The sequence below is a fragment of the Budorcas taxicolor genome, chromosome 11 (genome assembly GCF_023091745.1).
Source record: "Budorcas taxicolor isolate Tak-1 chromosome 11, Takin1.1, whole genome shotgun sequence".
Classification (NCBI taxonomy): Eukaryota; Metazoa; Chordata; class Mammalia; order Artiodactyla; family Bovidae; genus Budorcas; species Budorcas taxicolor.
This window is the reverse complement of record NC_068920.1, coordinates 88427239-88451799: the sequence shown is the minus strand read 5'-3', so window position 1 is coordinate 88451799 and position 24561 is coordinate 88427239. Positions and strand designations below refer to the sequence as shown.

At 44.3% G+C, this 24561-nt stretch overlaps 1 protein-coding gene across 2 annotated transcripts; it reads left to right on the top strand.

The window, feature by feature from the left end:
* Positions 1-123: 123 nt before the first annotated feature.
* On the top strand, positions 124-24248 carry ATP6V1E2 (ATPase H+ transporting V1 subunit E2). Of its 2 annotated transcripts, none has more exons than XM_052648841.1 (3): positions 124-226; positions 1228-1414; positions 23397-24248. In XM_052648841.1, the coding sequence occupies exon 3, from the start codon at positions 23405-23407 to the stop codon at positions 24083-24085; it is 681 nt and encodes a 226-aa protein (XP_052504801.1). In that variant the 5' UTR covers positions 124-226; positions 1228-1414; positions 23397-23404; the 3' UTR covers positions 24086-24248. The 2 variants fall into 2 exon arrangements, with proteins under 2 accessions (XP_052504801.1, XP_052504802.1); XM_052648842.1 differs by having other exon boundaries at positions 23302-24248.
* Positions 24249-24561: the final 313 nt, after the last annotated feature.

The window sequence follows — 24561 nt, the reverse complement described above, 5'->3', positions numbered from 1 at the left end:
GCCGGGGCCCCCTCCCCGCTGGGCCCCGGAGGAGGGCGGGCCCAGGCGCCTCCCCCGATTGCGGGCAGCCAGCCTCGCGCCCCCGCCCGCCCGCCGGCTCCAGAGCCCCGCGCCCCGCCCGCAGCCGCCGCTCTGCCCTGCCGGCTCACCCGAGCTTGGCTCCGCGCGGGGGCTGCGGGGAGGGGGCGTGGAGGAGGAGCCGAGGAGCCGCGTAGCTGGGAGGAAGGTGAGACTGGGGGAGGGGGGCCGAGAGACCCGCGCTCGGGCGGAGCCGAGGGCTCCTCGCGAAAGTGCCCGCAGCGCCCAGAAGCGTCCCAAGGCCCCGAAGCTGGGAGAAGACGTGGAGCCCTCTTGGGGGTCCACGACGAGTTTTATGATGACGCAATAGTCGTGCAAAATTATTCATATATATTTAAACTCCACCCGGAAGGCAGGATCCATTCTATTAGCCTCTAAATGCACAATAGAACTAGAAATCGGGAAGGAAGAAAGGCCAAGAGAGTTTGGGAAAAAAAAAAATTTTTTTTTTCAGGCGCACGGGGGTCACAGGGGAGGGGTGGCGGTAGTCCCTGAGCTGGAAAGTAGGAACTCCTGAACTGAGGCTTGGTTTCCACTCCTTCCCCTCCACCAACCCAACCCATGCTGTCCACATCATTTGCTATGAAACTGGTGACTAAGGGAGTTACAGCATCTTGAACCACTGACGCACTCTCCACCCCCCGTCCCCCTTGCCAGAAAAGGTAGACTGGGCGACTCTGGATGCTGCGGATGTACCTGTGCTCCCCCTAGAGGCGACATTCTCTGAGGCCCCTTTACAGTCCCAGGATCCCTCGAAGGTGTTAGGTTGGGATCCCTGAGGAGTGATACACCCCAGAGCTCAAAGACGTGGCCAGTGAGCCAGGCGACAACCCCTGCCCTCTCGCCTGGACGAAGCTTGGAAACACCCATCTGTTCACTGGCCAAAAGTGCCGCTTCTAAGTTTAGGCCTTGGAGGACAGGGAAGGCGGGGCTGATACACTCCACGGTGACACCACACCCTCCCTCCCCTTGCTGATGCGAGATAAATCGCTTCCTGTCATCAGTTCACAGGATCAGAAAACGCTGTGTTGAGAGGCACCGCAGAGGTCAACCATACGGTCTCCCTGAGATCTCTCTCAGATTGTAGGTAAACAAATTGAGACGCAGACCGGTGAAGTGGTTAACCCAAAGGTCTCCACCTCTTTCCAGCATTCAGGTTCTGGGAACACACCGTGGGAAATGCTCAGTTAGTTATGTACTCACGCCATGCTTCCGAGGCCTCAACTCTCAAATCCCAAATCTGATTTCCGTTGTCCTGAAAGACATCCTGGCTTTTCAGAAGTTCCTTGTGGAGTCCCACTGGATGTCTCACCAGACCCCTCCATCATGTTTGAGTGTGAGTATTTACATTGCCAGCTGCTTTAGATTATGCAGGCAATCTGAAAGACACTTTATATGTACTGAACGCCCGGTTAAGGAAGGCAGTTCAGTGTCTTGAAGTCAGATCTCAGTTCAAGGCCAATCTCTGCCATTTCCTTCTACAGGGGAAGACAGGAGGTCTTGCCTCCCTTGCCTGCAGGACCACTTCTTCAGGCAGCATTTGCTGGGACTAGAATTCTGAAAGGAGTCTATTAAGAGAGGTTAAGGAGCTACTGCATACTCTCAGCAGAGAGAAGCCATTTGGTTCCAACTCTGACAGTAGTCCATCCTAAAGGAAATCAATCCTGAATATTCATTGGAATGACTGATGCTGAAGCTGAAACTCTCATACTTTGGCCACCTGATGCAAAGAACTAACTCATTGGAAAAGACCCTGATGCTGAGAAAGACTGAAGGCAGGAGGAGAAGGCGACAGCAGAGGATGAGATGATTGGACTCAATGGACATGAGTTTGAGTAAGCTCCGGGAGTTGGTGATGAACAGGGAAGCCTGGCGTGCTGCAGTCCGTGGGGTTGCAATGAGTCAGACATGACTGAGCAATTGAACTGACCGTAGTTGGCAGTGTGACCTTGAGCATGCCACCCCTCTTCTCGGGGCCTCAGGTTTAAATGTGAGCTTGTCCATAGGGTGTGATCAAGGCTGACCTTTGACAACTCTAGAGCTCTTCACAATGTGCTCTGAAAGATCCTGGTAAAGGCTTTGGGCCAGTTGCTAGAGACATGGGGAAGGCTTTTATGAGGGATAATGAGGTCTGTTCCAGGACTGGGAGGATGGAGGCTTCCTCCATTCAAGACTCCAGCCTCTCAGTTATTTTGCTGCTTTTCAGAAGGGTAGATATTTACTGGGGATCCAGAGAGCTGGATGATTAGCTCCAGAACCTTGACAGATGGAAGGGTCTCCAGGTTCTGGATCCTTTGGGAGAAGTTCTGGGAATATCAGGACATTCCAAGTGGGGAACTGATGTCAGATGAATCATGCAATGGTGACTTCATTGATGATGGTGACCTCATCCCTTTGGCCCGTAGAAAAGCCAAAACAGACTGCCAGGAGTACTTCGAGCTCTGGGTTGATTCCACCAGTTGTATATGGAGTAGGAGGCAGAGGGGAGTATTATCCCAGATGCCCAGGTCAGCTCACTGATAGGTTAGCTAGAAGGACCAAACAGATCTCAACAGATAAGTACTATATAATGTGTTCAGTGCTGTGGTAGGGGATGGAGAACAGTCTTGGGGGAGTGCAGGGAGGCTGTTAGGACCTAGTTCTGGGTGTGCAGAAGGGTGTCATTGGCCTGGGGTTTAATAGGAGTAAAATAAGATAAGAATGCCTGGGAAAGACAGAAAGAAGGAACAGCACACGACTTCTTGGGAATGGTGAGCCATGTCGGGTGGACAGAATGCAGGATTAGTGGTGTGAAAGAACTGATTTGTATTCAATTGAGAACTGTGTGATGCCACCAGGCCATGGGCCTCTGGATGCCACGTTCAGGGCATGCAGGGCCAACCTGGGCTGGGCAGTCTATGCACTGCACAAAGGCAGAGGGAGAAATAGGATACCCAGGAAGGCCCACGTGATACCTGCAAAGCCATGACCCTGGCCTAAGGCTGTGTACGTGGGAAGAAGGGGCACATTTTTATCACAGAGGCAACTTCTGCTTATCAGACCTGTGCCTGTGGGGTGGCATCCACCCAAAGAGGGACAGCTTTTTAATTTGTTTTTGTTGTTTATTCACTAAGTCATGTCAGACCCTTTGCGACCCTGTGGACTGCAGCACGCCAGGCTTCCCTGTCCTTCACTGTCTCCCAGAGTTTACCTAAACTCATGTCCATTGAGTCAGTGATGCCATCCAACTGTCTCATCCTTTGTCATCCCCTTCTCCTCCTGCTTTCAGTGAGTCAGCTCAGGGTCTTTTTCCAGTGAGTTATTTCTTCGCATCAGGTGGCCAAAGTATTGGAGCTTCAGCTTCAGCATCAGTCCTCCCAATGAATATTCAGGCTTGATTTCCGTTAGGAGCGACTGGTTTGATCTCCTTGCTATCCAGACAAAGGCACTAGCTAGGTAAACAGTGGCTCTGGGAGTAAGGCTGTGAGGAAGGGAGGAAAGGAGGATTTGCTGTGTGCTGTCACTGTGTACTGTGCCCAGGCACTGTCCTGTGTATTTGCTGCTCATTTCATGGGTCATCCTATTACACCCCCAAAATAGCCACGCAAAATAAAATTCATAGAGAATACCTATTGGCTTCTCTATCCAAAACAACACCCTTTGCTTGTGTTACACGTTCTTTCTGTGATCGTGTGGTTTATTTTCTCTTTTAAAAAACATTTACCTGTTGATTTATTTGGCTGCTCCAGGTCTTAGTTGCAGCATGCAGGATCTTTTAGCTGTGGCATGCAATCAAACCCAGGCTCCCTGCATTGGAGCGTTAACCCCTGGACCACCAGGGAAGTTCTGATCATATGGTTAAATGGTAGATGCCCTCTTCTTACACATCCTGTCCTTGACCTCCATTAATTAGCCCTGGGCACTTGACGCCAGATGGGATGACCAGAACACTTCTTGAGAAGTTTGAATTTGGGATTCAAAACTGGTACTAACTAAACTGGAAGATAAGAGCCTAAAGGCAGTGGGTCATTCCTGCTTCATGTTTCAGACATTTACAAAATAGTCAACTCAAGGAAATGAAGCAACAATGCACAGAGAAACAAAAATGGAGAGAGATGCTCTCCACCCATCCCCCTTAAAAGTGGCAGGGATGACACAGGATATTTGTGAGTTCCTGATTCTGGGTATCCCTGAAACTCTGTTGTATACTAGCAGACTTCAGTTGGTCACTTAATAAGTCCTCCCTTCCTTTTTGCCTTGATGGCGTAGATTGATTTTCTGTCACTGGTAAGCAATCTTGTCTATGATAGTATTATCACTACAGTCAAGATAGATGATGTGCAGAGAAATTAAGACATTTACTCAAAGTCATGTAGCTGTTAAGTGGCAGAGCTAGCTTTCAAAATAATTGATCTGAGCTCATGCTGTTTCCCGTGTTCTACAGGAAGGAGTCATTAAAAGTTTTCAGTTGGGAATGACAAGTTTAGAGCTATCTTTTGAGATGATCACTCTGGGAGTGGTATATAACATGGATTTAGAAGGGACCAGAGTGAAGGCAGAGAAAGTGAGGAGGAGAGAGGTCAAGAAGGTCTGGATCAGGCATGGCTGTGAACATGAAGAGGAAGCAGGAGGTTTAGATGACCAAGTTCACAGGGCTTGGTAACGCGGAGAAGGGCTGGGATACTCTGAGGTATCTATGTTATGATTCCATTGACATATCCCTTCTCTCTCTTCCTTTTAAATCTTCTCTGTTTTATCCTCTTTACTTCTTTAGGTTTCTTCCTAACTTTTCAAAACTTACTGGTCTCCTCTTGATGATTAAACATGTGGCCAACTGCCTAAACCAAGCTGAGAGTAGAACTCCAGAAGGACACTAAGTTTCTAAAATGTATTTGCTTTCAGTCATTTTGTTTGTGTCCCCTTCACATTTACTCCAGAAATGGACAACTGGATTCCAGTAGATCATTCGGTGTCATGACGCTTTGGGTTCCAAGTAAAAGGAAAGTCAGCCCCAAATGGTTTCAACAGCAAAGGGAATGTATGAACTTCTTTGATTGAAAACAACCAGAAGTAGCTCAGGCTTCAAGTATGGCTTGATCAAAACCCTGAATCAACTTTTTTTTCCTGCACTTCTCTCAGTTTTTCTCTTCTCTCTGGGTCAGCGTCCTACTTATGTTGCTTTCTCTCTTGAAAACAAAATGGTTATACCGGGTCCAAGCATTACCACCCATATACCACACTGCCCAGGAGGAGAGAGAGCTTCTCTTGATTCACTTAATACACAAAATTCTTGGACTTCCTCTCATCAGATTAGCTGAGTTCATCACGGTGGCCCGCAGAATGTCAGATGCTCATTGCCTTAGGCCTGGGCTAGTGGCTGTCCCGGAAACCGTTGCTGGGACAGGGGCTTGGAACTATTCTTATTAGGCCTGTCAGGGCCCACCCCAAGGGCAGAGTTTTATTCCCGCTCAAATTCTATGTTTCCTGTACAGTGGACAGTAGGCATGGTGGGTAATATATGCTGGGGAGGCAACCAAAAATACCTATTACCCCTGGATTGTTGCCAACAGTCAAAGATTCAAGGTCTCCCCAAGCTATACTAGAAATAAAGAAAAAGCAGATTTCAAGGGAAGAAGGAGGTGAGAAGGATCCAAGTCAAATCTGTGGTTCGTTCTAAATTGCAGTCAGTTGATCTGTCAGTACGTGAATCCAAGCTTGGTGTGAGTCCCTAATTCTTGGCTGACAGTAGTTACTCCTTTCCCCCTTCAAACTTCCTTCTTGGAGTTGTTGGCAAGGAGGTAAAATGGTAATCATTCTTTTACCTGGTCCCTTCTGCTCTTTTATTTATTTGGCTGCACTTGGTCTTAGTTGCAGCCCACTGGATCTTTGATCTTTGTCGCAGCCGTCAGGATCTTTAGTTGGCAGTATGTGGGATCTAGTTCCCCGACCAGGGATTGAAGCCCGGGCCCCCTGCATTGGAGGCCCAGAGTCTTAGCCACTGGACCACCAAGAAAGTCCCTCCTCTGCTCTTCAGTTATGCTTCTTTCCTCCATACTTGCCCAGTCTCTTCAGACTGCAGCCTCTTCACTCCCCAGGGCTCTCCTGCTTCCCAGACTCCACCTGGCCCACATCTGTAGCATCACACTGTGTGCCATGCCTATTCCTCTTTTTCTTCCTACCACTAAAACCTCCCATCTGCATCCTTATCTCTTAGGGGTCAGATGTAATGTATTACACTATTTTTTAGCTGAGATGTTAATGGCTTAAACACTGCAGCAATTTCTTAAAGATCAGTGGTTCCTGATGATCAGGATGATTTAAAAAATCCAATACATCTGGCTCACTTGATTTCACTTCTAGTTATGTTTCTCGAATACATCTAGATCTCCTTTTTTCCAGCTCATTACATACCAGAAACTCAGAAGTAAATCCCAGCCTCTGAGAATTTTAGCTCAAGCACCCTTACTAATGTTTTCCCATCTTCATTTCTAACCATCTTTTGCTGCAGCCTAGGTCAGGAGACCAGTCATTATAACAGGTGGCATTGCCACCATTGCTGAATCATAGAAAAGGACACTTCTTAGAGGCTGCTGGTACAGAATACTTCTATGATCTGGGAGTGGCCACCTCCTGTAAGGTTCAAAGGAGGCCAGATCATAGATCCATCTTCCAGAAAGGAAATTAATGATTTTATTCCAGGCTTCAGTTCTACCAGTACCAGAAAACCATCCAAGGTTTGTTGATGATTATTTTTCCATAGTGGATCCTGTGGTCACTGAGTGTTATAAGCACATTTTGAATTTGGGGAATCTTCCACTTTGTAAGTCTTGGTGGGAAGAAAAAGATCACTCTTGTGGAAGCTGTTACAGACTCTTGCTTTCCTTGTTAGACTCAAGAGCTGGAGTGACTACAGTTAAATACAGAGCACACTCTTGCAGCTTTGGTGCTGGGCCCACAACTCAGTGCTGAATACAGGAAGTAGCACATAGGGTGGGTGGTGGTGTTGGTTGTGGTGTAATTGAGTTCCTGGTGCAGAAGTGACTACTGTATACACTGACTATCTAGAATTTGTTGGCAGCAACAATACCAGAAGTGGTTTTCTCATGGGAGCAGGTCCTGAGGCGTATGTTGGGCGTGGTTCCTGTAAAGACAGTCCCGAGCAGCTTCTCTAGCCTGCCACCATCCTGTGAGCCAAGCATGATCCTTAACATTTCCTCTTCTGTCACTTCCAGCTTCTGTTCCTCACAACTCCAGCCTCCTGAGAAGATATTGGAGGACTGGATTGCTTGATTCAATGTGCTTCACGCAGTGCGAGCAGAGATTCCAACTTCTACCATACCTAAATCCCTCTTTTTAGACATTGAATGTAGCTCAGGACTGTGATTTCTGAAACAAAGGAACAAACGAGGCAAACTCTATTACCCTTTCTGCTGGAAGTACTTTCTGAATCTCAGTGCCCAGTTGAGCCAAAGTTGACCTTAGTGGTCTTGCTGAGTTGAGGAGACTTTTCAAGACTGAGTACCAGAGAGGAGGGAGTAGTCTCTTGAGTCTGTTGCTTATGCTAAGTTGCTCATTGTTCAGTTGCTAAGTGGTGTCCAACTGTGTGCGAACACATGAACTGCAGCATGCCAGGCTTCCCTGTCCTTCACTGTCTCCCAGAGTTTGCCCAAACTCTTGTCCACTGAGTCGGTGACACCATCCAATCGTCTGTTGCTCCCTTCTCCTCCTGTCTTCAGTCTTTCCCAGCATCAGGGTCTTTTTCCAGCAAGTCAGCTCTTTGCATCAGATGGTCAAAGTATTGGACCTTCAGCTTCAGCATCAGTCCTTCCAATGAATATTCAGGGTTGGTTTGCTTTAGGATTGACTGGTTTGATCTCCTTGTTGTCCAGAGGACTCTCAAGAGTCTTCTCCAGCGCCACAGTTTGAAAGCATCAATTCTTCAGCGCTCAGCCTTCTTTATGGTCCAACTCTCACATGACTACTGGAAATAGCGTAGCTTTGACTATACGGGCCTTTGTCAGCCGAGTGATATCTCTGCCTTTTAATATGCTATCTAGGTTTGTCATCACTTTCCTTCCAAGGAGCAAGTGTCTTTTAATTTCATGGCTGCAGTCATGTGTCTGCAGTGACTTTGGAGCCCATGAAAATAAAATCTGTCACTGTTTCCACTCATGTGCAGGCACAAAGTGAAACACCACAGGGAGTTAAATTCTTATTGAGCTCTATGTTCCCAGTTTGTGGTTGGAATAGGAAGAGGTATCTCCCTGGGACAACCACTGCAGCATGTCTTCACATTCCTCTCTCCTGTATCTGAAAAAGAGTTGCAGATCCCTCGGATTGTGACAGTCTATACAGAAGGCTCTTTCCTCACTATCCATCCATTTATCTATGAGTCCAACAGATAATGCTTAAATGCTATGTATTGGACTCTGTTGTTCAGTCGCTAAGTTGTGTCCGATACTTTGCGACCACATGAACTGCAGCACACCAGGCTTTCCTGTCCTTCACTGTCTCCTAGAGTTTGGTTAAACTCATGTTCATTGAGTCACTGATGCCATCCAACCGTCTCATCCTCTGTTGCCTCCTTCTCCTCCTGCCCTCTATCTTTCCTAGCATCAGGGTCTTTTCCAGTGAGTCAGCTCTTTGCATCATGTGGCTTGGAGCTTCAGCTTCAGCATCAGCATCAGTCCTTCCAGTTGAGGGTTGATTCCCTTTAGGATTGACTGGTTTGATCTCTGGGCAAAGTGTTAAGATGAGCGCAGAGGGGGTCAGAAAGAGCACTTTTCCCAACTATGTCATATGGAAGTCCCTGTGTACCGTGAGGGACACAGTTGAGTGGATACACTCTCTTTCTTGCAAGCCAGTAGCTTCCCTGCTTCTGGGCTTGAGCTGTGTCTCTTAGCAGAGGTGAAGCTAGTCAGGACCTATAGCAGCGAGCATTAAGTCAATACTAGAGGAGCATTTGGCATCTGAATGCATCCCCTGAACTGGGAACTGGTAGCAAACGTTGCTCCTGATGTTCCTGAACAAGCAGAGCATCTGCTGTTTCTAGGCTGTCCCTGACCGTGGCCCACCACCTGGAGACTCGGCCAGCCAGCTGCCTCAGAAAAGCTTGTGTCCTGGGGCTCCTGGATGACCTCAAGCCCACCCTCTACTTGCCTGGAGGCTTTCTAGGGCTCTGACTACTGGCCTGCTCCTACCTCAAGGCAGCTTGAGGTTCTGGGAAGGGCAGGATGATTGGGGTGGTTTTTGTGAATGAGGATACCTGTGGTTCACCTAGCATTTAACACAGCTTCGTAACTCCTCACTGCATTTGGCTTTCACAGAGTTCCTCCTTAACACCCTCTCTGTAAACAGATGAGGCTTTGTGTCTTTATCCAGAGGGAGTTCAAACAGATTGTGAGCCCTTATCCAGATCACCCAGCCTGTGAATGACATCAGGATTGAACCCTTTACCTCTGATGCTCCATCCATTGCACTTCTCATGACACCAATTATGGGGCATCCAGGGCAGAGAGAGGCCTCTTACTTCAGGGGCAGCCTGGTTCCTAACTTTAGTTACCATCCCATGATGTCCTGTGACTGCCCAGCCCCTGGAGGCATGCTCAGTAGATTTTAGCCATGTAAGTTGCTCATGCTTCCCAGGTGGCTCAGTGATAAAGACTCTGCGTGCCAATGCAGGAAGACATAGGAGACACAGGTTCAACCCTTGAGTCAGAAAGATTCCCTGGAGGAAGAAATGGCAGCCCACTCCAGCATTCTTGCCTGGAAAATTCAATGGACAGAGGAGCCTGGCAGGCTACAGTACGTGGGCTGACAAAAAGTTGGATATGCCTGCTTGACCATGCTCTTCATACATCATGTAGCCAGAATCTCAGACCACTTCCACCCATCCCCATCCCCACCTAGAAGAGGTGTGTTTTGGGGATGAATACTTTCATAAATCGATTGAGGGAGAATTTCCAGGGTCTGCTTGAGTAATACCAGTTGCCTTCTAAGGAGGTTGGATTCAATTAACTTGAGGTCAAAGTTTTTTGTTGTTGTTTTGTTTTTAAAAGTACTATTTATTTGGCTGCACTGGGTCTTAGTTGCAGTATGTGGGATCTAGTTCCCTGACCAGGAATCAAACCCAAGTCCCCTGCATTGGGAGCACAGAGTTTTAGCCACTAGACCATCATGAAAGTCCGGAGGTCACTGTTGTTCAAATGTTTTGTATATTCAGTTCAGTTGCTCAGTCGTGTCCGACTCTTTGCGACCCCATGAATCACAGCATGCCAGGCCTCCCTGTCCATCACCAACTCCCGGAATTCACCCAAACTCATGTGGATCGAGTTGGTGATGCCATCCAGCCATCTCATCCTCTGTTGTCCCCTTCTCCTCCTGCCCCCAATCCCTCCCAGCATCAGGGTCTTTTCCAATGAGTCAACTCTTCCCATGAGGTGGCCAAAGTATTGGAGTTTCAGCTTTAGCATCATTCCTTCCAAAGAAATCCCAGGACTGGTCTCCTTTGGGATGGATTGGTTGGATCTCCTTGCAGTCCAAGGGACTCGCAAGAGTCTTCTCCAGCACCACAGTTCAAAAGTATCAATTCTTTGGTTTTATATGTTAAATCACAGTTTAATACATTTCCATTGTGCACCAGAATGTGTATGTACGTATGCATCACGTATATGACAAGAATTTGACAAGCAACACTTAAGCTCACTACCTATAATGAATTTTGGATTTTCTATTCCTTTTGGTTTCACAGCCCACACTTTGAAAAACCCTATCTAGGAGCTTTGTTTGCTGACTGGCTGGCTACCTGAATGGCAGCTGGAGAGCTCAGGACCACAAAGTGATGAGAACTCCTACAACTAAACAACAAAAGCAACCTGGTTTTTAAAATGGGCCTGAACAGACATTTCTCCAAAGAAAATACACAAATGCCCAATAAGCACATGAAAAGATGTTCGACATCACTAATCATTAGGAAAATGCAAATCAAAACTATAACGAGTACCTCCTCACACCCATTAGGAAGACTTTTGTCAAAAACACAGAAAATAACAAATATTGGTGAAGATATGGGGAAATTGAAATGCTTGTTGCATTGCTGGTGGGAATATAAAATGGTGGAGCCACTGTGGAAAATGGCACAGTTTCCTCAAAAAAGCAGAGCATTGCCACGCGATCTAGCAATTCCCTTTCTAGGTAAATACCTATAACAATTGAAGGCAACGACTGGAACAGATATTTGTACACCCACACAGAGGAATGTTATTCATATTAGCAAAGAGGTAGAAGCAACCCAAATGCCACTGACGACTGAGCAAAATGTGACAGGTAGATACAATGGGATGTTATTCAGCCTTACAAAGGAAGGAAATTCTGACAAGTGCTACAACGGGGATAAACCTTGAATACATTTTGCTAAGTGAAATAAGTCAGTCACAAAGGACAAATTCCACTCACAAGAGGTTTCAAGAGTGGTCAACTCTAGAAAAATGAGCGTCAAAGAATTGATGCTTTTGAACTGTGATGTTGGAGAAGACTCTTGAGAGTCCCTTTGACTGCAAGGAGATCAAACCAGTCATTCTTAAAGGAAATCAGTCCTGAATATTCATTGGAATGACTGATGCTGAAGCTGAAACTCCAATACTTTGGCCACCTGATGTGAAGAACTGACTCGTTGGAAAAGATCCTGATGCTAGGAACGATTGAAGGCAGGAGGAGAAGGGGACGACAGAGGATGAGATGGTTGGATGGCATCACCAATTCGATGGAAGTGAGTTTGAGCATGCTCCGGGAGTTGGTGACGGACAAGGAGGCCTGGCATGCTGCAGTCCACGGTGTTGCTAAGAGTCAGACATGCCTAAGCGAATGAACTGGACTGAACTGAGGGTGGTCAAATGCATAGAAACCCAAAGTAATGCAGTGGTTGCCAGGAAACGCGGGAGGAAGGAATGAGGAGTTAGTGTTTGATGGGTACAGCATTCTGGAGGTGATTGGTGATGTCTGTCACACAACAGTGTGAATGTATTTAATGCCACTGAACATTACTTAGTGGTTAAAATGACAAAAATTTGTTATGTATATTTTACCACAATAAGACAAAGAAAAAAGATAAAAGGATTTTACTTTTCAAATGGGATTTCCAGCTTCTCTAAAATATGAGAACCTGTGCCCCCAAGTCCCCATTTCCGAAAGACTCAGAAGCCTGGGCCCTTTAGGCAGGGATGAAACAGAGGGGTTTTATTTTGGAGGAACCTTTGAAGCAACCTTCCTGCAGATGTGTGAAAAGGAGAAACTAAGTTGTAAATTCTTAATGTACATTATTTGGGGGAGAAATGTCTCTGACCCTACCTGATTCTCTCCTTTATATTACCTGCCTGCTTCTTTTGGGCATTAGCTTTCTCCAGTCCCAATCACAGCCTGCTTTGCCACTGGGATGGAGTTATTAGATTAAAACTGTATGTGTCCCATTAGTTAGCAACTGAAGCAGAGATAAAGCTTTGTGAACGCTTTGGATTTCCTCTTTGGGAGGACGGGTCTTTTAATTCCTCTCCTTTAATTCCAAACCAAATGAACTCTGGCTGTTGCTCTGTCTACCCCCAGCTGGCTCTGGAAGGAGCTGTGTGCTTCACACCTGCTTTCCCACATCACATTGAGTTGAGCAGCTCAACCTTGTGGGTGGAGCTTCGGCAGGTGCTGCCGGGGCCAGACCCTGAATCTTCAAACCTGCCAGCTCTTGTACCACATCTCCTTCCACCTGTTCTCATGTTCTTGTCCAAGCCCTCCTCCATGCAGTCTCCTTGACCTGGCATTTAGTTAAAGCCAGACTCACCAGCTTTCACCACCACGAGGCTAATCTTTCTAAACTCGGGTTTGGCCAAGTTACATCCCTACTCAAAACCTTTAATGGGTCTCCTTAGCCTCGTGTCCTAGCCCTCAGTCTGACATTTCAAATCTTCCCCAATTGAGCTCCGACTTTCTAGACATCGCTCACTCCCACCACCACTGGAGGCCTGTCTGCTGCTGCTGATCCAATCTGTTCTCTGCGCTGAGACCTCCTACACATTCCTAGCACAGTGCCTCTGCCCACAGCGTTCTCCCTGTCTAAAGACTCCGATTTTCTCTTCCTGCGTCTCAAAGTGTCTGTCCTTCAATGCCCGTCTGTGCTTCTCCCTCCTAGGTTGACCCTTTGCCCAGAGGACCACTCCTTCTACTGCAGTCTGCAGCCACTCAGCCTGTGTCCTCTGCTTGCTCTTATTCCTTCCTACGTTGGGTCCAGGTACCTTCTACGTTTCTGAGCCAGAGACCTTCTGGAAACCCCAAGGCATTGCTTCAAGACAGATATCCCTAACAGCTTGACTGATTCGTATCTATTTGGAAAACTCTCCTTCATGAATATACCAACTTGCTACCTTTTCCAAGTGGTGGTGATGGTTTAGTCACTAGGTCGTGTCTGACTCTTGAGAGCCCGTGGATTGTAGCCTGCCATGCTTCTCTGTCCATGGAGTTCTCCAGCAAGAATCCTGGAATGGGTTGCCATTTCCTTCTCCAGGGGATCTTCCTGATCCAGGGATAGAACCTGGGTCTCTTACATTGCAAGTGGATTCTTTATCAATTGAGCTACCAGGGAAGTGACCTGCATCTAAAGCATTTGTTGTCACTAATGGTGTGTTTCAAACCACCCACTACATAGTTAAATGGTTGCAGAGCAATTTATTATAAAAGAGCCCATGGTGAACTTGGGAGGGGGGTTTTAGGCATTGGATCCCTTCATTTGCTTAGCCTTTTTCTTTTCTTTTTTTTTTTTTTACTATATATTTATTTGGCCATGTCAGGTCTTAGTTGTGGCATGTGGGATCTTTAATTGCAGTGTATGGGATCTAGTTCCCTGATCTGGGATCTAGTTCCTTGATCTGGGATCGAACACTGGCCCCCTGCATTGGGAGCTTGGCGTCTTAGCTGGTGGACCACCAGCGAAGTCCTCACCTAGCTGTCTTGGAGCTGCTGATTGCTAACAGGCCACCCTGTAGTGTGACTTCCTGTTGACCTGTTGGTCCCCCCTATGACATCATGGGCTTGGGAGGCAGGGCTGGTGTTTGCTCGTTCTTTATCTCTAGTGCCTACATAGTGCCTGGCATGTAGTGGATGTTCAGCAAATATTTGTCCAGAGACAGAAAAGGAGACACCCCCTTTCCACATATTAAGTATTTTAAACCCCACAAAGGAGTCCTTATTTTTCCAAATTTCCTCACCCACTTCCTGGGCCCTGCAAGTTGCCCTGTGCACCCTTCCCTTGCTCACTCTGTCATCTCTAAGTGTCTGGAGGCCCCGGTTTGGTGCTGTTTGTCTTTAAACCAGGGAGCCCAGACGTGGACACATGACCCCTCAGACTTACAAATCCCAGCTGGAATGAGGAACAGTAGCATCAGGGTCTGGACAGGGCTCCAGGCTGACAGACACATTCGGCCCCTCAAGCATGCCTGCCTTCCCTCCTCCCTCTCGTGGTGAGGATTCTCCAAGGTGCACACAGGCCCCTGTAGGTGAGGACTGGTGAAGAGAGATTTCCAAGCCCACGCTTCCTCTAAGAACACCTCTCATGCCTATGAATATAAAATAATCAGTTTTAAAATGTCTTCTTCCCCAAGGTCATAAGGAGGGGTTTCTGGGGGTGCTGGTAATGTCCTTGTGCTTGACCTGGGTGCTGGTTACTGCATGTTTGCCTCATAATAATTCATTAAGCTATATACTTTTCTGAATGTGTGTTATAATTCACGATTAAAAAAAAGTACTCCCCCAACTCCAGCCTCAAGCCTTTAATCCAATCAATTCATGTTTAACGAGTGCCTGTCTGCATCCAACCCCTGCTAGAGAAGGAGATTTTTGTCCTCAAGGAATTTCCTGGAGGAAGCAAGGTAACTGGAGCATCAAAAGACTGTGAATTATATCTGGAAAATAGGCCATGCTGTCATTTTGAGGAGGAGTCCAGAGGTCAAGGAGGTAGTGGGACTCACACTGGGCTGAAGATATAGATGTGATTTAGTTAAGTGGAGAGAAGCAGAGGAAGGCTGTTTAGCTGAGGGAACTGTGTGATCACAAGCTACATGACTTAGGTAGGGCTGAGCCTCCTCTGTCTGGGGGGCAGTGAAGAGACCTTGGTATTGAATAGTTTATGGGAGTAAGACTGTCTTGAGACCTCTAGTGCTGTCCCCTACCAAGCATGGGCAGGACAGATGCCACTTACATTGCAAGCCTGCCTTGTAAGACGGGAGAGTCCTGTGCCCTCGTGCAAGAGCAGACATATATGTTTCATATTTCTTAGCTCCTTTTCACTGTTTTGTTTGAGCCACAGGCTCATGTGAGTTCATAATCCCCATCCCAGACAGACTGGAAGTTACATCAGCCAGATGCATTATACGGGCAGCCGCGTTCCTGCGGAGACACTTGCTCAATTTCTGACTTTTAGCCCTACCCCACCCTGCAGCTGCTTCCAAGTCCCAGCACCGAGAGACTGATTAGAAGTGGGAGTCCCAGAGGAGGTATGAGAACGCGGGACTGCAGTTTCAGGGACTGTTACAGGCTGTGAGATGACTCCACCTCACCCCCAGCCCAAGAGCCCTGAAATTCCAGGACTTCACCTCCCATCACCAAGGATATGGCTGGCCACCTGAGACCACAGGTGAATATGCCCTGAAGCGCTGGGAGGTTCTCGAGCTTCTTGCAAGGCTACTAAGTTTAATACAAGGAAGCAAGACTAGGATGTGTTTCTACTTACTTTTGAGAATGGAAATCAAAGCAGTCATAAGTACTCTGTACATACACAGAGGGACGATGATGAGGCTTAAAGCAGAGGAGAAGAGCTAGTTATAAAGTAGTAGCAGTAGTAGTAATGACGCTGATGATGATGGTAACTACCACGCATGACGATTAACTGTGTGCTTAGCATTATGCTAAACACTCAGTTCTTTCATTTAAGCCTCACAATAATCCTATGATGTGCATGCTATATTATTTCCATTATACAGATGAGGAAACTGAGCCTTCAAGGCATGAGCTGATTCCCCAAAGTCATACAAATGTTAAGTGTAGAACGAGGATCTCAATTCCAGCACTCTTACTCCAGAAGATTACTTACACTGTGGAAGCCAGTGATGCCCCCTTGAAGCCCTGTCTGAACTTGGAGAGGATGTCCTCGCTTATAGACCAGATCGTGCCAGCACCTGTGGCCAGCGTGCCATTCTTAGAGACCATCTGGCACATTTTGTTTGCCCTGGTTTCTCACTAGACAACTTTTGCATTTGGCTTCCCATGTGACTCACATACAGAGAAAGAGGGCCATGACCTGCCAGCTTGACGGCTGTATTTTTCATTAGTAAATTAATAAACTGGCTGCCTGGGTTCACATACATATCTGTTTCTGATGGTTTGGTTAAGGTGAGCCCACCCCAGAGTTGAAGCCCACCGTGTGCCAACTTAATTGAGATTCTGTGTGTGCAAGCACAGCCCCCAGCCCAGGCCTGTGTGCCAAGGAAATTCCTCTTGGCCTCCTTTTGGCGGGCTTGGCTCGCCTTCCCCAGTGACAGCCTGGCTCTTTCGATTTGAGCTGCCAGGTCAGACTGAGAGGGTCGTCTGCAGAGGGAAGGAAGCGACAGTGCCAGGTTCCAGTAGGTGTTCCAAGTTCCACATTCCGCCTGCAGATGCCCGGCGCCAGAGCAAAGGCTGGCCCTTGGCGGGGGGCTGGTAAGGATTTGTCTGGTACATTTTTTTCCTCTACACACTTAACCTGCAACTTCCTGCATCTCCCCCTCTCTGTCTTTCATTTACAGTGGCTCTCAAAGCTGGTGATCAGCAGGGTTACCCAGAGAGCCTTAAAAAATAATTTAATGGACTTGTCTTATTTAGGAACAGAGAATGTTTTGCTCTGTTTACAAAAGCGCAGTTTAAGGAAAATTACATCCTAAAATAATGGAGAATGGATGGGCTAAATTATTTTCTTTTTAACTTCTGATGACAGTTTGCAAAGTTGAACCCAAAGTCTTGGTCTTTGTCATGAACATGGGTGTGTTTTTCCAACAAGCTTGGTGAATGGTACATCTTTCGGGAACAGCATTCTTTTTTTTTCAGTTAAAAAAAACAGGTAACATACAGTCTACCCTCTTAACAAAAAATTTAAGTGTACAGTACAGTACTAGATATATACGCATTGTTGTATAGCCAATTTCTAGGACTTTTTCATCTTACATGATTGAAACTCTATACCAATTAAACAGCAACTTCCTGATTCCCCACCATTTAGCCCCTGGAAACCATCATTATACTTTCTGCTTCTATGAAGTTGATTAAGATACCTCATTTAAGTGTAATCATGTAGTATTTTTCCTGTGACTGACTTGTTTCACATTGCATAATAATGTCCTCAAGGTTCATCTATGATATAGCATATGACAGAATTTCCTTGTCATATTAAGGCAAAATAATGTTTCATTGAATGTATATACAACATTTCCTTTATCCATTCAATCATTAATTGACATTCAAGTTGCTTCTACCTCTTGGTTATTGTGAGTAAAGCTCCAGTGAACATGGGAATGCAAATATCTCTTTTGAGATCCCATTTTCAATTCTTTTGGGTAAATCTCCAGAGGTGAAATTGTTGGATTATATGGGATTCTTTAATCCAATTTTTGTTGATTTCTGTGTAAGATAAGGGTTCAGTTTAATTCTTTTGCCTGAGGATATTTAGTTTTCCTAGTACCATTTGTTAAAGAGATTGTCCTTTCCCCATTGTGTAGTCATGGCACCCTTGTTGAAGATCATTTTATTGTGTTTGTGTGGGTTTATTTCTAGGATCTGTATCCTGTTATATTGATCTCTCTACCAGTACTAAACTGTTTCGATTACTATAGGTTTGTAATATATTTTGAAGTTAGGAGTGTGATGCCTCCAGTTTTGTTCTCTTTCAAGACTGTTTTTGCTGTGAAGGATTCCTTGTGGTTTCATATAATTTTAGGGTTTTTTTTTCTATTTCTTAAAAAAATGCCATTGGGCATTTGATAGAGATTGTATTGAATTTGTAGATAGATTTGAGTAGTATGAACAGTATTGAGTCCTCTAATGAACATAGGTTATCTTTCCATTTATTTTTGTCATTAAATTCTTCCAACAGTAATTTGTAGTTTTAAGTGTTCAAGTATTTAGCTTCCTTGGTTAAATTTAGTCACAGTATTTTGTTCTTTTTGATGATATTATAATTGGAATTATTTTCTTAATTGTCTTTTTAGATTATTCATTTTAATATTGTAGGAACAATTGATTTTTGTATGTTGATCTTGTATGTTTCCAATTTTGGTGTCTTTTTCTTGTCTAATTGCTGTGACTAGGACTTCCAATTCTATGTTGAATAAAAGTGGCACGAGTGGGCATCCTTGCCTTATTCCTGATGTTAGAAAAATAGCTTTCATTTTTTCACTGTTGAGTATGAACGATGATGTGTGCTAAGTCGATTCAGTCGTGTCCGACTCTTTGCGACTCCATGAACCATAGCCCTCCAGGCTTCTCTGTCCATGGGTTTCTTCAGGCAAGAATATTGGAGTGGGTTGCCATTTCCTTCTCCAGGGGATTTTCCCGACCCAGGGATTGAACTCATGTCCCTTATGTCTCCTCCATTATAGGTAGGTTCTTTACCTCTAGCGCCACCTGGGAAGCCAGGTGAATGATGTTAGTTGTGTACTTTTCATATATGACCTGCATTATATTAAGGTGATTTCATTCTATTCCTACTTTGTTGGTTTTTTTTTTTTTAATCATGAAAGTGTGTCTAACTTTCTCAAATGCCTTTTCTGCATCTATTGAAATGATCATGTGATTTTAGCTCTCATTCTATTAATGTGGTATATTGCACTGATTGATTTTTGCATGTTGAATGATCATTTGTCTGATCCTTGATTTTTATATGTTGAACCATCCTTGCATTCTAGAGATAAATCCCTCTTGGTCATGGTGTATAATTCTTCTAACATGCTCTTGAATTTAGTTTGCTAATATTTTGTTGAGGATTTTTACATCTGTGTTCATCAAGGATATTGGGCTGCAGTTTTCTTTTCTTTAGTGTCTTTGGCTTTGTTATCAGGGTAATTATTGTTGTTCAGTTGCTCAGTCACGTCCAACACTTTGTGACCCCAAGGACTGCAGCACACCAGGCTTCTCTGTCCTTCACCATCTCCCCAAGCTTGCTCAAACTCATGTTCCTTGAGTCGATGATGCCATCCAACCGTCTCATCCTCTGTCATCCCCTCTTCTCCTCCTACCTTCAATCTTTCCCACCTTCAGGGTCTTTTCCAGTGAGTTAGTTCTTCTCATCAGGTGGCCAAAATATTGGAGCTTCAGCTTCAGTATCAGTCCTTCCAGTGAATATTCAGGGTTGATTTCCTTTAGGATTGACTGGTTTGATCTCTTTGCAGTCCAAGGGACTCTCAAGAGTCTTCTCCAACACCACAGTTCAAAAGCATCAAATCTTTGGTGCTCAGCTTTCTTTATGGTCCAGCTCTCACATCCATACATGACTACTGGAAAAACCGTAGCTTTGACTAAATAGACCTTTGTTGGCAAAGTGCTTTTTAATATGCTGTCTAGATTTGTCATAGCTTTTCTTCCAAGGAGCAAACATCTTTTAATTTCATGGTTGCAGTCACTGTCTGCAGTGATTTTGGAGCCCAAGAAAAAATGCTGACCTCTTAAAATGAATTTGGAGGTGCTCCCTCCTCTTCTGTTTTTTGGAAGAGTTTGTAAGGAGTTGACATTGATTTTTTAATTTTTTTTGGTAGGGTTCTCCTTTGAAGTTATCTGGTCCTGGGGTTTTTTCATTGGGAGGTTTTGATTACTGATTCAATCTCCTTACTTGTTATAGCTATGTTCAGATTTTCTATTTATATTTTGTCTTGGTAGGTTGTATGTATCTCGGAATTTATCCATTTTTTTTAGGTTTTCCAATTTGTTGGTATATGGTTGTTCATAGTAATCTCTTATAATCCTTTTTATTTCTGTGGCACCATTAGTAATATCTTCTCTTTCATTTTTAATTTTGAGTCTTCTCTTTTTATCTTAGTCTAACTAAAGGTTGTCAGTTTTATCATTTCAAAAGCTCTCAGTTTTATTGATCCCCCCCCCCATTTTTCGATTTCACTTATTTTTGCCCTAATTTTTATTATTTCCTTCTGCTAATTTTGGGCTTAGTTTTTGTTTTCCTAGGTCCTTAAATGTATAAAATTAGACTGCTTATTTGAAATCTTTCTTCTTTTTTTTAAAAAAATATGCATTTTATTTTTGGCTGTGCTGGGTCTTTGTTGCTGTGAGCAGGCTTCCTCTAGTTGCAGTGTGCAGGCTTCTCATTGTGTCGGCTTCTCTGGCTGTGGAGCGCAGGCTCTAGAGAGTGCAGACCTCAGTAGCTGTGGTGCACCGGCTTAAGTCATCATGAGGCATGTGGAATCTTCCTAAACCAGGGATTAAACCTCTGTGTCCTGCATTGACAGGCAGTTTCTTAATCATTGGACCACTAGGGCAGTCCTTTCTTCTTTTTAATTGTAGGCTTTTAATACTATAAACTTATTTCTCAACACTGCTTTTGCTACATCCCAAGTTTTGGTATGTTGTATTTCATTTTTGTTTGTCTCAAGATATTTTCTAGTTTCCCTCTTGATGTCTTCTTTGAGCTATTGGTTGTTCAAGAGCATTTTAATTTCCACATATTTGTGAAATTTCCATTTTTCCTTCTGCTACTGATTTCTAGTTTCATTCCATTGTGGTCAGAAAAGGTGCTTGGTGTGATTTCAGTCTTTTTCAGTTTGTTAAGACTTGGTTTGTGACCTAACATGTAATCTGTGCTGGAGAATGTTAAAATTATGCTTGAGAAAAATGTGTATTTTGCTGCTGTTCATGGAATATTTTCTGTTAGGTCTGTTTGATCTATATCATTGTTAAAGTCCTCTGTTTCCTTATTGATCTTCTCTCTGGATATTTTATTCATTATTGAAAATGGGATATTGAACTCTCTCACTATTATTGTGTTCCTGTCTATTCCTCTTCCGTCCTGTCAGTGTTTACTTCATATATTTGGGTAGTCTGATGTTGGGTACATATCTATTTATAGTTATTATATCTTCTTGTTGAATTGACCTTTATTATTACAAAATGTCTTTCTTTTACTCTTATGACAGTTTTTTACATGAAGTATATTTTATATAACTTAAGTACGGCCATTCCTGCTCTCTTTTGGTTACCATTTGCACAGACTATCTTTCTCTGCCTTTTCACTTGAAAGTAAAAGGATATGTGTTTCACAGTCTATGTGTGTTCTTAAAGTGAGTCTCCTGTAGACAGCATATGACTGGATCTTGTTTTGCTTTTAATTTCGTTTAGCCCCTCTACAGCTTTTGATTGTGGAGTTTAATCTGTTTACGTCTTAAATAATTCCTTGCGCTGTTGCCGGTTTGTTCACTGTTTCCTGCCTGTCTTCTCGCATTTTTTGTCCCTCTCGCTGTCTCCATCTTTCACTGATTTGTTTTAGAGACGTGATTTGGTTGGCTTTTCAGTTTTGCTTGTGAATCTGGATGTCCATTGCCTTCCTCAGATTTGGGGAGTTTAGAGTCATTATTTCTTCAGATAAGCTTTCTGCTCCTTTCTTTCTTTCTCCTCACCTTCTGGGACTTCCCTACTGCATATATTAATCCATTTGATGGTGTTCCATATGTCCCTAGACTTTCTTCACTTAAAAAAAAAAATTTGCTTCTCCAACAATAATGGATAATTTCAAATGGCCTATCTTTGAGTTTGCCGATTATTTCTTCTCCATAATCAAGTCTGTTGTTGAACACCTCTAGTGAATTTTTCAAATCAGCTATTATATTCTTTAGCTTCAAATTTTGTTAGGTTCTTTTTAATATTTTTTGCCTCTTTATTGCTAGCCTTATTTTTTCATATGTCATTTTAAAAATTTCATTTATCATTTGCCTGGGCTCATTAAGCATCCCAGAGAGTCTTTTTTTTTCTTTTCCATTATGGTTTATTACAGAATATTGAATATAGTTGCCCCTGCGTCCCATCCACCTTAGCAGCCACAAGTTTGTTCTCTATGTCTGCGAGTTTCTTTCTTTTTTGTAGATAAGTTCATTTGGGTTGTATTTTAGATTCCACAGATAAGTTATATATATGATATTTGTCTTTCTCTTTCTGACTTACTTTGCTTAGCTTGATAATCTCTAAGTCCATCCATATAGCTGCAAATGGCATTATTTCATTCTTTTTTATGACAAACTAATATTCCATTGTATATATGTGTGTGTGAATATATATATACCACGTCTTTTTTCCATGCATCTGTTTATGGACATTTAGATTGTTTCCATGTCTTGGCTTTTGTGAATAATGCTGAAATGAACTTAGAGGTGCAGGTATCTTTTCACATTATAGTTTTGTCCGGATGTGTGCCCAGGAGTGGGATTGCTGGATCATCTGGCAACTCTAGTTTTTTGAAGAACCTCCATACTGTTCTCCATAGTGACTGCACCAATTTACAGTCCCACTAACAGTGTAGGAGGGCCCAGAGAGACTTAAAGATATGAATTCCCACCCAGACCCTACTGGCAAAGATTCTAATTCAGTATTCTGGAGTGGGGCCTGGAAAGCTGTATTCCTGAAAGGTCCACAGGTGATTTATACATACATCTAGGTTTGGAAACCACTTCCAGTTAAAGGATTACCATCAACCTCTCCCACCTCCAGTTCTCTCCAGGATGCCACCATCTGTCCATGAGTATTGTGTCTCTTTGTATCATTTGAAGCACTAAAGATCTTTCTTTTTCTAGGTAATCTTCCTGGATTGAATCCTGTTTAACCACAAGTTTCTTATGACTCCCCCAGCCCTCTCCAACCTGAACTGCGCCTACACTTTCCATTTTTGTATTAATTTGACCTTTCCATTCTCTCCACTTATTATCTGCGATTGTGCCATTGCTGGCTAGAAATCTTTTGTCTTGATCATCTCATAGTATTTGATGACAAAAAGGTGGTGAGTGTAGTAGAAACGGAACTCTGGGAACCCAAGTTTGAGTCTGATTCTACCAGGGTATGACCTTGGACAAGTTGCTTTCCCTCTCTGGGCTTCAGTTTCCTCATCTGTGAAATGAGTCGTGAATAAATGGTCTCCGTGATCGTTCCCTTTGGACCCTAACTCTATCCTTCCTCCCCTACACTCCACAGCTCAGAAAGTGGAGTTCCAGAAACATACCTGAAATTATGCCCTAAGTCAGAGGAACCAGAGGGCCCACCAGTTCTTCCTCTACCTCTCTTTCCAGGAGCAGCCATGGCCCTGAGTGATGTCGATGTGCAAAAGCAGATCAAGCACATGATGGCTTTCATTGAGCAGGAAGCTAATGAGAAGGCCGAAGAAATAGATGCCAAGGCTGAGGAAGAGTTCAACATTGAGAAAGGACGCCTTGTGCAAACCCAGCGACTGAAGATTATGGAGTATTATGAGAAGAAAGAGAAGCAGATAGAGCAGCAGAAGAAAATCCAGATGTCTACCATGAGGAATCAGGCAAGGCTGAAAGTCCTGAGAGCCCGAAATGACCTCATCTCAGAGCTGCTGAATGACGCAAAGCTGAGACTCAGCCGGATTGTGACAGACCCAAAATTTTACCAGGGGCTGCTGGATAAACTAGTGCTCCAGGGTCTGCTACGACTGCTGGAGCCTGTGGTGATCGTACGCTGCAGGCCACAGGACCACCTCCTGGTGGAGGCTGCAGTGCAAAGAGCCATCCCCCAGTACACCTCAGTCTCCCACAGATGTGTGGAAGTTCAAGTTGACAAAGAGGTGCAACTGGCTGCAGACACAACTGGAGGTGTGGAGGTCTACAGTAGCGATCAGAGAATAATGGTTTCTAATACTCTGGAAAGTCGGCTGGATCTCTTATCTCAACAAAAGATGCCAGAAATACGAAAGGCCTTGTTTGGAGCCAATGCCAACAGGAAGTTTTTTGTATAAGCCTCTGGAAAGTGAAGCTCCTGTTGAACTTCTAAGCCGTAAAAGTATAACTTATTAGGGCAAAGCAAACTGGTAATATCTCCTCCTCTGTTTTGCCCTGGGATTAGTCTAACTTTATGAAATACTCTCTGACTAGCTAAAGGCGTTATACTTTGGAATAAAGCCTGACTTAATGCTTATAAATCTAATTCCATTTTCTCTATACATTCTAGAGCTCCTGGTCAATTCTACAGTCTGGGCTGAAAGAAATAGAGACATCTGCTCGTTAGCTCATCTTTCAGCTGAGAGTGAATGGTAATCTTGATGTATGTGTCTGGGTGTCCTAAATTTAATACGTATTTGAAGTGTGTTTTTCTTCTTTTGTTTCAGCTTCTTGTTCTTATTTTACTTAATAAGGTTTAGACCTCTTTTTCAAGGAGGGCCTGGCAACCCACTCTAATATTCCTGACTGGAGAATCCCATGGACAGAGGAGCTT